The sequence below is a fragment of the Budorcas taxicolor genome, chromosome 6 (genome assembly GCF_023091745.1).
Source record: "Budorcas taxicolor isolate Tak-1 chromosome 6, Takin1.1, whole genome shotgun sequence".
Lineage (NCBI taxonomy): Eukaryota > Metazoa > Chordata > Mammalia > Artiodactyla > Bovidae > Budorcas > Budorcas taxicolor.
In genome coordinates, this window is record NC_068915.1 from 36,327,453 (window position 1) to 36,341,238 (window position 13,786).

The window sequence follows — 13,786 nt, forward strand, 5'->3', positions numbered from 1 at the left end:
TCTTTTTAAAAGTATTAACCTAAAATAACCAATTAAAAATGATGAATCAAGTGTTCCTTTATTGCTTTGATTATATATAAACTTGCTGTGTAGTAGGGGTCTATATTGAGTAAACAGCTTAATTTGTAATCAGTTCAAAATGTGTGAGGTTAATTACATGTCTCATCCTTGAAAATATTGAGCTGTAATGCCAAGATTGCCTATTTACACTATCTGTTAATAGACGCAACATACTGACTGTACTGAGTAAAAGACAGAATAAAGAACAGGACTGTTAGCAGAAAGAATGTTAATTTAGGTTTTAAACATATAGACAGGATTTCTAAGAAAACTTTGAATTTCTAATAAAAATTTTATAAATTTTGATACTAATGTGCAAAATGATTTTGTCTTTATCTTCCAAAAGTCATACCTGTATATTTTAAGAAATTGAGATACTTGGAGAATAATTAGATCATTAGGCTATCTACCGACCACAAGGTTTGACCATGGTGCCTTTTTCAACCTCAGTCGTTAGTTCACACAAACATTTGAGTACAGAAGTGGTTAAGGATCTCTGAATTGTTTTGAGAAGAAATCAGAGTAATTTCCTGGAAGAAGGATGATAATGATGATGACTGTAACAATTGGTACTTACTAAGTGTGCCAGACACTCTTCTCATTCTTACGTATATATGAGCTCCTTCCAACTTCATTTATTGCTATACTGCAGGAACTCCTGGTATCCCCATTTCATAGATGGGGAATCTGAGTGTAAGTGACTTGTTCAGGTTTGCAGGGCTAATGATATTGGAATGGGATTCAAAACAGAGTCTGGTTCCACAGTCCATGCTCTAAACCAGTATGCTATGTTATGTCTGTAAGAAAATGATAAAATTTGTGTAATCTGATCTCTTTGTCAGCAGTTTTTGATGCTACATTTAAGACTGCTTTCAAAGTTTCATTATTATAGGTTACTTTTTGGCTGCTTACTCACCAGATAGACCTGGTTGACTGAAATTTTCCATGTATTCTTTTGAAAGATAGTTAGAGATTTTTAATCTCACACCAAAATAGTAGTGGTTACAGATTTGACTTAATAACTTCCTTGGTAACAGAAGTGACAGTTCTTGCCCATACTACTCTGTAGTAGCTAACACTATGCCTTATTTAGAATATTAATAGATACTAAATCTATGTTACAACTTTATTGTTGCTCAATCGCTCAGTCGTGTTTGACTTTTTGCGACCCCGTGAACGGCAGCATGCCAGGCTTCTCAGTCCTTTACTATCTCCTGGAGTTTGCTCAAACTCGTTTATAACTTTATACATTTGCTGAATTTTACTAGGGAAATCTGGCTTTCAAATATGACCTGTTAAGAGATATCTGTGAAAGTGGGTGTTATTCTGTAGACTGTAAGATTCAAAATCAAAATGAAACTACAGAAATCCTACTAAAAATCACAATTGTAGAATTTTCTTTGTGTAGCTGTCATGTATCACATGTAGTAGTTGTCATAGTTTGTTACTATAATTATATACAAACTACTTTAATGTTAATATAACTTTACATTAAGGAGAGGAACATGGAGTATGGTGAAACTCTTACCAGCTCCATGCTGCTGCTGCTGCTGCTAAGTCACTTCAGTCGTGTCCGACTCTGTGCGACCCCATAGACGGCAGCCCACCAGGCTCTGCCGTCCTTGGGGTTCTCCAGGCAACAACACTGGAGTGGGTTGCCATTTCCTTCTCCAGTGCATGAAAGTGAAAAGTGAAAATGAAGTTGCTCAGTCGTGTCCGACTCTTAGCGACCCTATGGACTGCAGCCTACCAGGCTCCTCCCTCCATGGGATTTTCCAGGCAAGAGGACTGGAGTGGCTCCATGACGTTTACCAAATCACTTCTTAACTCTTTGATCTTTGTTTCCTCATCTCTATGATGGAGATAGTGTTTCTCTTTTTAGATTGTAAGATCTACGTAAACCTGCACGTACAATATCGACACTTCGGTTAGTTTCATTCATTCTCAAAAGGGTGTATTTCCCCTAATCTGCTTCCCCTGTCCTCAAATAAAATTTTTTGCTTTTTGCCATCTTTTTAGTGTTTAGAGTCACAGATCCATACATTTACATAGGACATATGCTTTATTAAAAACAACCCTCAGTTAATTATGTTAAACCATATTAAAATTTATCTTTTAAATTACTTCCTTGGGGACAATTTTTCTGTTACAAGGAAGAAACAAACCTATATGAGGTTTTCACTGTGATAACGTGAATGAACTGTAAATTGCATTTTTATTTATAACATGTACAGTCTTGTTGAAATTGCTTAAGTTGTGATTACCTGAAACTTTGCTATTTCAGAGATTATAGCATTTTGAATGTCAAAGAGAATTAGTTGATTTTATGTGCCAATATATCAGTGAGATATTCAGATAAAATCAAATCAGAGAAACAAGTGTTCCTTCTACATATTTATATTTCTAGTCCTTCAAATTAAAGCTGCCTTAAGATGACATCTAGATAAATCTTCATTTTCAGTAGCATCTTACTATTACAGGATCTGCATGGGATTTCAGTGTTCTGACAAATGTTTTATTTTCCTGTTAACCAGGTACTTGTGAGTCACACCCCCGGTTACTGTAGTAATCTGTCTTAGATACTGCCGTGTATTGCTCCCTCTCTTAGTTACGGTTAAGTTGTGGCTTTAGGTTTCTCATTATCTTTCACTTCTTTGAATCATTATATCCGTGTATGCCATTCCTAACACTGAGCAGCATTTGCGAGTTGTTAGGGATTGAGGTTTGAGCTGACATAAAAATAAGTGAAGACCACCCCTCTACAGCCTCCAGTCCTTAGCCTTCAGCTCAGGTGATTGTGTAGTAAGCATGCAGCCTCCTGTGGTAAATATAACTGACTGCTCTTTTTTCTCACGCTATTTTAAGCAAAGTAAAACAGCGGTGCGGCTGAAAGAAGACATGAAAAGGATGGTGGCGGTGCCACTACACGCGCAGAGCAGTCCCACCTACACCAAGCTGTTCGGAGTCAGTCTCCAGGACCTCCACCGGCAGGGGCTGACCGAGAACGGTGTTCCAGCGATCGTGGGGAGCATAGTGGAGTACCTGACCGCGCACGGTAAGTCCAGCCGTGTCGGGTAACTCTGCTATTTTTACAAAAGAACGTTTCAGTGTGAATTCATCATGCATTACCTGAATCTTCCCTAAAACACCTTAATCAGAATATTGAATTACGGCATAATATACCCTGCCGTTATAAAAGGATGTTGAGAGCATTTGGATTGTTTAACATTATTTGGAAAATACTTCATTCAGCTTACCATGGAGAAATCACTTTAGTTATTGAGGTTTCTAGTTTGGAATGATTCCTAGTGTAAAGTACTGAAAGACACTGTTTTAATATTAATGCCGAATTCTCTTTGACTCATTCCCTCTGAGAGTCAATCCTTTTTAATGGAACAGAATACTTTGAGTATCTCTTTCGGTTTGAGGTCAGTCATGAACTTACTGAATATGTTGATTGCTTTCAAAACTCAGCAGAAATAGCAAAAGAAAGTATTATGTATAGCCTACTGTGGTGTTGGGAGGGGACATAAACTTTTGGAATGATGAAATTGTGTAAAATAATTGCAGACTGCCATAGAACATTGAATGATAAAAAGAAAACCATATCCTCTCTTTGTTAGTGAGAGCAAGTATGTTTTACAGCTTTTTAAATTATTTTATTTAAAATAGGACTTAAAAACCTGGATGACTTGAGAGAATGTTGTTGTTGCTGTTTAGTCGCTTAGTCCTGTCCGAATTTTTGTGACCCCATGGACTGTAGCACACCAGGGTTCCCTTCCTGCCTGTTTCCCACAGTTTATTCAAACTCATGTCCATCGAGTCGGTGATGCCATCCAACCATCTCATCCTCTGTCGCCCCCTTCTCCTCCTGCCTGCAATCTTTCCCAGCATCAGGGTCTGTTCCAGTGAGTCAGTTCTTCACGTCAGGTGGCCAGAGTACTGGAGCTTCAGCTTCAGCATCAGTCCTTCAGTGAATATTCAGGGTTGATTTCCTTTAGGATTGACTGGTTTGACCTCCTTGCTTTCCAAGAGACCCTCAAGAATTTGAGAGAATGATGCTTATCAAATGAGGGCAGGGTGATGGGAGAGCTCCAAACTATAATAAATATCAATAAACTTTAAGAGATTTGGAAAGAAGCTGTTCTGAGGGAAGAGCTTTGTAATCTTCATTTTCTATGCTGAAACAAACATTTCTATACTAAAACAAAACTCTTTGCAGAGCAGAATATGAAACTTGTGGATATTTTTAAAGATAAAACTTGAGAGTTGGAAGATAGTCTATACTTTGTGCAGTTTGCGTCCCCTGACTCTTGGCATGATTGTAAGTCAGTTGCCCCTGCCGAGGAGGAGGCTGCAGGGAAATGTTCCACCTTTCCTCTGTAGGAACATGTATGTGCTGTGACAGGGACTGAATGGCAGCAGTTCCGGCCTTAGAAGGAATTTTGTGTTAATCGAAAAACAGCCATTTGCTCAGGTTATTTGGTATGTAGATGAGAAAATATTATAGTATTTTGCTTTGAAAACTGAAGAGCCAGGGACTCACTGCATTCTTACCTCCTAGGAGTTAGTGTTTGGAGAGGAAGATAGCTGCAGGAGGGTGAGATTCTTAGAGAACAGTTCTAGGTTTGTTCGAACACTTGAAGCAGGTTAAACACAACGGTGCTATATGCAGCATGGCAGGAAGATGGGCCCTTGGCCTACAAAATCTTGAAGCCAGGTGTTGTAGTGTTAAAGGTTTGACAGGACTTAGTTACACACTCACTATTGAGCAAAACTGTAACCTCTGACTTAGATACAAGACAATCACTAGATAATTCATTTAATATCTTAAATAGGATTGTTTGGTATTTCTCATTTGGATGCCAAACTGTGACCACCTAAGATAATATTTTCATTATGGCATCACCAATATTCTGACCTTTTACCCAACAATGATTAAGTAATAGCCTTTTGAGGTTACTCTTATGTAAAATTGGGCTTCCCTGGTGGCTCAGATTGTAAATAATCTGCCTGCAATGGGGGAGACCTGGGTTTGATCTCTGGGTCAGGAAGATCCCCTGGAGAATGGAATGTCATCCCACAACAATATTCTTGCCTGGAGAATTCTATGAACAGAGAAGCCTGACTGGCTTCCATGGGGTCACAAAGAGTTGGATACAACTGAGCGATTAACACTTTATGTGAAATCATTTTTATTTTTAATCTTTTAAAACAATATTGAATAACTACTAAATTTATGTGGTTTGAAATTCAGAAAGGTATACAGTGAAAAGTCTCTCCCTCCAAACCCTGTCCCCTGATCATTCATCTTGCCCTCCCCAAAACAATACTACTAAACTATTTTTTGCTATGTTCTTGCAAAGATATTTGAATATATAAGCAAATTTGTGTATTTTCCTTTTCCTTTTTAATGTTAGCACATCATGCACACTGTTTATGAATCTTCTTTAAAAAAAAAATCACTCAACGGTATATTTTGAAGACTCTTCCATTTAGCATAAAGAGCTTTCCTCATTTAATCCTTTATTCCTCTGCATGCTGTTACACTTTATGTATATGTGTGTCACTGTGTTAACTTGTCGCATCCTGATCAGCATTGAATTATTCCAGTCTTTCGATGTTTGCAGACAATGATTCAGTGACCGACCTTTACCATGTATCAAGCACTGTGATGTGCCTATAGACTAACCTTCTGAAAGTAGGCTTATGGATCAAAAGATACGTGCACTAATAATCTTAGGAGTTGAGCTAGTTTACCTTCACACCATCAGTGTATGAAAATCTGGGCAAATTTTGAATTAGAGATTGCGTTCTTCTATTTCTCCTTAGTGTACCCTTCATTGTACTTTAATAGGGTGTATTCAGGTAATACAAAACTAAATGTTTTAGTGGGCTCAGTCAGCTATCAAACACATGGCCCCTGCCCTGGAAACACTGCCCTGGAGTCTTAACTACTAGACCACCAGGGAAGTCCTTCAGTCAATCATTCTTAGCCAGGGTTAAGAATACCCTGGTTAAGAATATGTGTTCAAAATACACATTCATTGACAGTACCTCGGATCTACTGAATCAGAGTCTTGACAGGCACCTGCCCTTTATTTTGAAAAGCTATGTAGTTAATTACACTGTAGACAACCAGGAGCCGCCTTCTGTATTTGGAACTATTAGTTAATAAACCATAGGGCCCGTGTAAATCTGAAGTGTGGTATGGAGTTTGAGGAGCTTCCCTGGTGGCTCAGTGGTTAAGAATTCCATCTGCCAATGCAGGAGACTTGGGTTCAATCCTCAGGTCGAGAAGAACTTCTGGAGAAGGAAATGACAACCCACTCCAGTATTCTTGCCTGGGAAATCCCACGGATAGAGGAGCCTGGTGGGCTACAGTCCATGGGGTCACAAAAGCATCAGACATGACTTAGTCACTAAACAACAAAAACAAAATGGAGTTTGAGGGCAAGACACTTCAGTTGGTTTTGTTTAACTGTTTTATAACTTAAGTCAACAAGTATTTATTATGCACCTGTGAGACAGTAGGCACTCTGTCAGATATGGGATTAGGGATGATTGGTTGTATAATTAACTATTTAGATATTATGGTCATACTTTGTTGTTTAATGTAAATGTAGATATCTAACAACTTGCTGTGAGGGAAACCTTTTACTATTATCAAGGAATTTTAGAACAGAAAGTGTTTATAAGGCACTCTATTAAGACCTTTTAAATAGACTTTTATTTGGCCACCTAATGCAAAGATGCGACTCATTGGAAAAGACCCTGATGCTGGGAAAGATTGAGGGCAAGAGAAGGGGGCAACAGAGGATGAGATGGTTGGATGGCATCAGCAACTCAGTGGATATGAGTTTGAGCAAACTTCTGGAGATAGTGAAGGACAGGGAAGCCTGGCGTGCTGCAGTCTATGGGGTCGCAAAGAGTCAGACACAACTGAGCAACTGAACAACAACAATAGACTTTGGATTTTTATAAAAACAAAAAAAAAACCCACAAAATTTACATGTATTTTTCCATTCAAAGGAAAATCTTGAAGTTATGAGTCATGTCATATGTATACTGATCAGTTATTTTAAAATAACTAATCTTGTTTACTGTGTTACTAGATTGCTTCTACTTGAACATGAAGATGCTGTGCGATATTTAAATAGTGTAGGAGTCTCTACTTACCACCAGATGTCAGAATATGCATACATATTGTCCTATGACTGTCTGGACCAGTGTGCTAATAAGAAAAATTCTGACTTCTGGCATGTTCGGTTTCTGTTGATGGATTCATACGATCATACATGTATTCATTAGATTTTTAAATAAATACTTCAGTTGTAGCTGTCAGTGCTGTATACTGTTATTTTTTGGCATTGCTAATCCATTAAATTGATGTTTCATTATGATTAATCTACATCTCATGAAATCAAATGTGACAGAATCTCAAATGTACGAGAGTAACTCCATGAAGCTTTCTGAACATCTCCTCCCTCTGAACGTTTCTGTTGTAATCATTTCCTAAAAATTTATAATAGGAAACATTAGAGACTGTATAGTCTGGTAAGTTTCATATGGGTATAGTATATAAGTTCATAAGGGACTTTAAAAAACTATATGGATTCTTTTTGCCAGAGTAAAATAGCCATGTCCTGATTGGAAAGTCACTAAGTATCCTTCGAGTTGTTTGGGTGAGAAAAGTTCCTGAGGGGAGAGTTCTGCAAATAAGTGGAATCAGGGCAGAAAAAATGGTTGAGAAGTATTGACTTTAGTGATTTCTATTTGTAGCTTCTCTGTCCTTTATTAAGGTCCACAGGGATCAGGAATGTTTAAGACTAAAGCCAGTTCTTGGAGCTGGCTAGTTATTTTTTACTAACTGAAAGTACATTTATTTGAGGGAAGGGTCAGAAAACCTTGTTGGAAGAGGGAACCTCAGGTCAAAGCTAGAAAATTACTGTGAAATCAGATCCAGGGGCATTTGCTGGGCCAAAAGCAGGCTCTCAAGCTGGGTAGATAGAGGACTATATTGTCAAGTTATATATCTTCAGAATTTGGGCCTTGACCAGGAATGGGATTCTCTTTTTTGGGGCGCTATCTGCTTGATGCCAGAATATGTTTCTGAAGTTATAAATGAAGCTTTGTAGAGGAAACAGACTTTGAAAACTTTAAAAATGACTAAGCTGAAGTCTCCCTGTAGTAACTGATACTCCGCAGTATTAAAGCAAGTGGCATATCACATGAGTTATCTGTTGGTACAAAACAGATGACCCAAAAACATAGTAGCTTAAAACTGTTTATTATCCCACAGTTCCTATGGGTTAGAAATTCGGACACAGCTTAGTTATGTCCTCTGTTTTAAGGTCTCTTTTAAGGCTGCAGTCATGGTGTTGGCTGAGGTTACCATTCATATCAGGACTTGACTGGGTAAAAGTTCACGTCCAAGCTCATTCATGTGGCTGTTGGCAGAATCCGGTTCCTTGTGGCCTGTTGACCTGAGGGTCTGGGTTACTCACTGACTGGTCCAGAAACTGCCCTCAGTTCCTTGCCACGTGGACCTTTCTGTAAGGGAGCTCACAAAATAACAGCTGATTCATCATAGTGAGCAAACAAGAACAGTCAGAGAGAGAACGCAAGCAAGCAATGTAGACATCACAGTCTTATAACCTAATCTCAGAAGTGAGGTTGCAACCTCATCACTTTCTCTTGTTCAGAAGCTAATCACTAGGTCCAGACCACACTCGAGGAGGGGAGAGGATTCCACACAGTATGGATACCAAGAGGTGAGGGTCAGTCACTAGGGCCTGTTGAGAAGCTGCCTAGCTCACAAACAGCCTGGTGTCTCCTCTATTACATGGTGGCCTAGCCATACCAATTGTGAAATATTTTAAATATCATCTCCGGTTCCACAAATTTTTGTCAAAATTGAGCTAAAATTCATATCAATTTTTGATACTTGTGTTCTTCGTAATCCAATAATACATGTATATGTAGAAGTACAAAAACATCTTACCAGATGACAAATTCCATAAGGATCCTGGTGGTATCTGAAGTTTTTTTCTCAGAGTTGGTTTTTTGTTTTAGTACCTAACATACTGCAGGGCACTTTGCTGAATTAAAGGATTCATAACTGTCTTATCAAATTACAAAGCAAAATGAAATTAGCTCTCTTTTTCTTTAGAAAGAGAAATACAGTTAGAGGAAAGAGAGACACTAAGGCTGATAGGCACAGACACCTGCCGTCTAAGTAATTCAGACAGGCTTTGGTGCTTAGGTTGTTGGCTGAAATTCACCACCGGACTCTCAAAAAGACAGTGGTGAGTTGAGTCCATGGGTTACTCTTGGATTGTTTCTCACACCTCCAGCATTCCTCCACCATCTGACTCACTTGCTTTCATGGTACTTTGTCTCCTTGAACCCAGCACACTGAGCTGGAAATCATTGTCCTCTACCTCAAACCAGCTGCCACCCTTCCACCACAACCCCCTCCCCACCTCATTCTTTACAGTACTTTTCCCTGAATCCTTAGTTTTCAAATATTAAAGTTCCTTTTCAGCCTTCCCCACTTGTCTGTTTTCTTTGTATGTACCAAGTTCCCAAATCATCTTTATTCTTTCCTTGCCACTCCCTTCCCACCATAGTCTCTGTCTTACTGCCTTACGTAGACTGTAGTCACCCTAAGGCAAGCTCTCTGCCCTCTGCGTTCTCTACTTACTAGCTAGGTCTTCTTTCAACCTTGTTTATGTTGTCTCCCACAGTCAAGCACACATTTAATGCTCCATTGATAAATTATGATACAGTCTTTGCCCTTGTCTTGACATGCATTACCCTATACTTACCATTTCTTCCATTTTATTAACCCATGACTCTTTGCCTTAAACACTTCATATTTTCACCTGCCTACCTTTCTCTCTGTTCTCCTCTCTCAGCTTCTCTATTCATGTATTGGTTTCTCTTTGTCAGGGATCGATTACGTTTTTTGGGGTTGTGAGGCTTAATCCTTCTGTGGCCCTCTTTAAGAGAAAGAATACAGAATTAAAAGTACAGAAAAAGGGTAGAGCACTGGAGAAGGCCCCAGTAAATGCGAGGCTTCTCCGTGAAGCCTTCTCAGCTGACCCCAATTAACACTAATAATCACAGATCAATAGGCTAAAGGCCAAGATCTTTTCTTAACTACTTTACAGTCTCTAAGTCTTACAGTTTGTATTTATTGATTACTAAAGAAGTAATAGTTCTTTATCAAATAATTTCAAAGGTAATCACATACAGGTAAGAAGTTTCTTACATACATGTTATTCTTTTTTAAATAGTTGTTCTCAAAATGATAAGCTGTTTTTGGAGCCCAGAGTAAATTTCTGTTGTATACTGTAGAAGATGATATGAATGACATTTCTTTGTTGTGTGTGTTCTGTGTTTGTTGTGTCCTGACCTTATTTTTAGAGGTCAGCTTTCACAACAATCATATATGATGTTTCGGGTTGATATATAGTAAATGGGAAAACTTATTATTCTAAGAAAACATTTTTGTAAAATGTGAAAACCTTCCAGTGCTTGATAATTATTCAGGAAATTTTATACTGAGGTTTGATTGTTACTGTCCTTTCGAGTTTGTATTTGTGAGAGACCTCTGTTTATTTTCTGTGTGTCGTCTCGGCTGTTTCAGGACTCACCCAGGAAGGCCTTTTCCGGGTGAATGGCAACGTCAAGGTGGTGGAACAGCTTCGATGGAAGTTTGAGAGCGGGGTGCCCGTGGAGCTAGGGCGAGATGGGGACGTGTGTGCGGCGGCCAGCCTGTTGAAGCTCTTCCTGAGGGAGCTGCCCGAGAGTGTGATCACCTCCACGCTGCAGCCTCGCTTCCTTCAGCTCTTACAGGGTCAGTACACCAAATCCTTCTAGGAATTAAAGCAATTTTATTTTTCACCTAACAGATTTTAAATATTTGCAATTTCTCCATTACTGTCACCTTGTATCTTATTCTAGATCTTTACCTTCTACCCTAAAATAATACTAAATTAATTATGAAATGCTATTATTAAATATAATTTCTAAGACTGTTGGCATATGAATATATAAATAACATCGTAGTTAAAAGCCCTGGTGCTTTTGGGCCAAAGAAATTCTTTTCTGACTAGTTAGTGACTGCCATCAAAGTACTAAGACTGAGGCATTAAATTCTGTGTAGGGAATATTGATTAAATTGTGTTTGCTTAGTGTCCTTTGAGACTGAAAAGTCACTAGTGTGCTTTCTCATAAGCAATATTGAGTCCTAAGATAGTATTTGTTTTATATAGTTGAAGTTAAAATTGATTGTTTAGAGGTTCTTAAGCATCTGTTTTTCTTTGAGGTAGCATTCATTTGCAATATTATATTGGTTTCAGGTATACAACATAGTGATTCAAAATGAAATGTTTATATGTTATACTTCATTTAAAGTTATTATAAAATGTTGGCTATATTCCCTGTGCTGTCCAATATATCCTGTACCTTATTTATTTTATCTGTAATAATCTGTGCCTCTTAATCCCCTACCCCCACCTGTCTTGCCCCTTATCTCGTCCTTCTTCTCATTGGTAGCTACTGGGATGTCCTTTATTTCTCCAAGTCTGTTTCTGTTCTGTTATGTGTATTCATTTGTTTTATGTTTTTCAATTTCACATTTAAGTGATAAGACAATATTTGTCTTTTTCTATCTGACTTATTTCACTAAGCATAATATTGTCCAGGCTCATCCATGTTGTTGCAAATGTCAAAATTTCATTTTATTTTATGGCTGAGATATGTATATACACACACACACATATATATGTATATACATATTTATCTATCAAAGGACACTTAGTTGGCTTACATATTTTGGCTATAGTAAACAGTGCCACTGTGGACATTGGGCTACATGTTGTGTATTTTCAAATTAGTGTTTACATTTTTTTGGATATACGTATATCTAGAACTGAAATTGCTGGATCATAATGGTAATTCTATTTTTAGTTTTTTTAAAAGACTATACTCTTTTTCGTAGTGGTTGCACCAGTTCTTATCAATATTGTACAAGGCTTCCCTTTTCTCCAGCAACGTTTGTTTCCTCAGCAACGTTTGTTGTTTGTGGTCTTTTTCATGATAGCCATTCTAACAAGTACGAGGTGGTAGCATATTGTGGTTTTGATTTGCACTTCTAATGATGAGTGATGTTGAACATCTTTTCATATTCCTGTTAGCCATATGTTTGTTTTCTTTGGAAAAATGTCTGTCTATTCAGGTCTTTTTGCCCATTTTTTTAATTGATTTGGTTTTTATTGATAATGAATTGTATGAGCTATTTATATATTCTGGATGTTAACCCCTTACTGGTCATATCTTTTACAGATATTTTATCCCATTTAATAGGTTGTCTTTTCATTTTTTTTCAGTGGTTTCCTTTGCTATGCTGAAGCTTTTACGTTTAATTAGACCCCATTTGTTTGTTTTTTCTTTTGTTTCCTTTGCTTTAGGAGATAGATCCAAAACAATACTGCTGCAGTTTGTGTCTTGCCTGTGTTTTCTCCTAGGAGTTTTACGGTGTTGGTCTTAGATTTATGTTTTTAATCAATTTGAGTTTATTTTTTGTATGGTGTGAGAAAATGATCTGATTTTATTCTTCTAGATATAACTGTCTAGATTTCCCAGCACCAGTTATTGAAGCAACCGTCCTTTCCCATTACATAGTCTTGCATCTTTTGTCATAGATTAGTTGATAAGTGTGCAAGTTTATTTCTGGGCTCTCTGTTCTGTTACACTGATCTATGTGTCTGCTCTTGTGCTGATACCATACTGTTTTAATGACTGTAGCTTTGTTATAAAGTCTGAAGTCAGGGAGCCTGATTTCTCCAGCTGAATTTTTCTTTTTCAAGATTTTTGTGGCTATTTGGGGCCTTGTGTTTAGCCATACAGATTTCAAGACTTTTTTGTTCTAGTTCTGTGAAAAATGCCATAATAATTTGATAAGATTGCATTGAATCTGAAGAGGGTCTTGGAGCCTTACCTTTATGACCTCGTGTAACCTTAATTACCCCTTTCAAATATTGGAGTTTAGGGCTTTCAGTTCAGTTCAGTCACTCAGTCAGGTCCGACTCTTTGCAACCCCATGAATCACAGCACGCCAGGCTTCCCTGTCCATCACCAACTCCTGGAGTTCATTCAGACTCACGTCCATCGAGTCAGTGATGCCATCCAGCCATCACATCCTCTGTCGTCCCCTTCTCCTCCTGCCTCCAATCCCTCCCAGCATCAAAGTCTTTTCCAATGAGTCAACTCTTCGCATGAGGTGGCCAAAGTACTGGAGTTTCAGCTTTAGCATCATTCCTTCCAAAGAAATCCCAGGGCTTTAACCTGTGACTTTGTAGGGACAGAATTCAGTCCATAGCACGGCTTTTTTTTTTTTTTTTAATTATCACAATTTGGTGTATGTATTATTAAAAATTAATTAGTAAAAAAAAAATAAAATAAAAATAAAAATTAATTAGTAAAATGCCTACAGAGGATGCTAATTAAATACTGTCTAGAATAGAAATCATTAATTACTATGGAACTGATGTTTTTTTTTCCTTAGAAATCTTTAATGACTAGCAGAGATAGGAATAAGGAATGAGTTTAAAATAAATGATACGCTGTCTAAAAAATACTACTGGGTATTATTTTTTTTGTATAATTTTCCATAAATTGTTTGTATTTTAATATTGATTCTCTGTAAGAATTTATT

The 13,786-nt window shown here is 37.7% G+C and overlaps 1 protein-coding gene across 4 annotated transcripts in view; it reads left to right on the forward strand.

Moving 5' to 3' along the window:
- Positions 1-13,786, forward strand: part of FAM13A (family with sequence similarity 13 member A) — a 313,318-nt gene that overhangs the window by 10,635 nt on the left and 288,897 nt on the right. For all 4 annotated transcript variants that reach the window (XM_052641719.1, XM_052641721.1, XM_052641720.1 and 1 more), the window contains exons 2-3: positions 2,926-3,115; positions 10,715-10,924. In XM_052641719.1, coding sequence (XP_052497679.1) covers positions 2,926-3,115; positions 10,715-10,924 — 400 coding nt within the window. The remainder of the gene's footprint in view (positions 1-2,925; positions 3,116-10,714; positions 10,925-13,786) is intronic.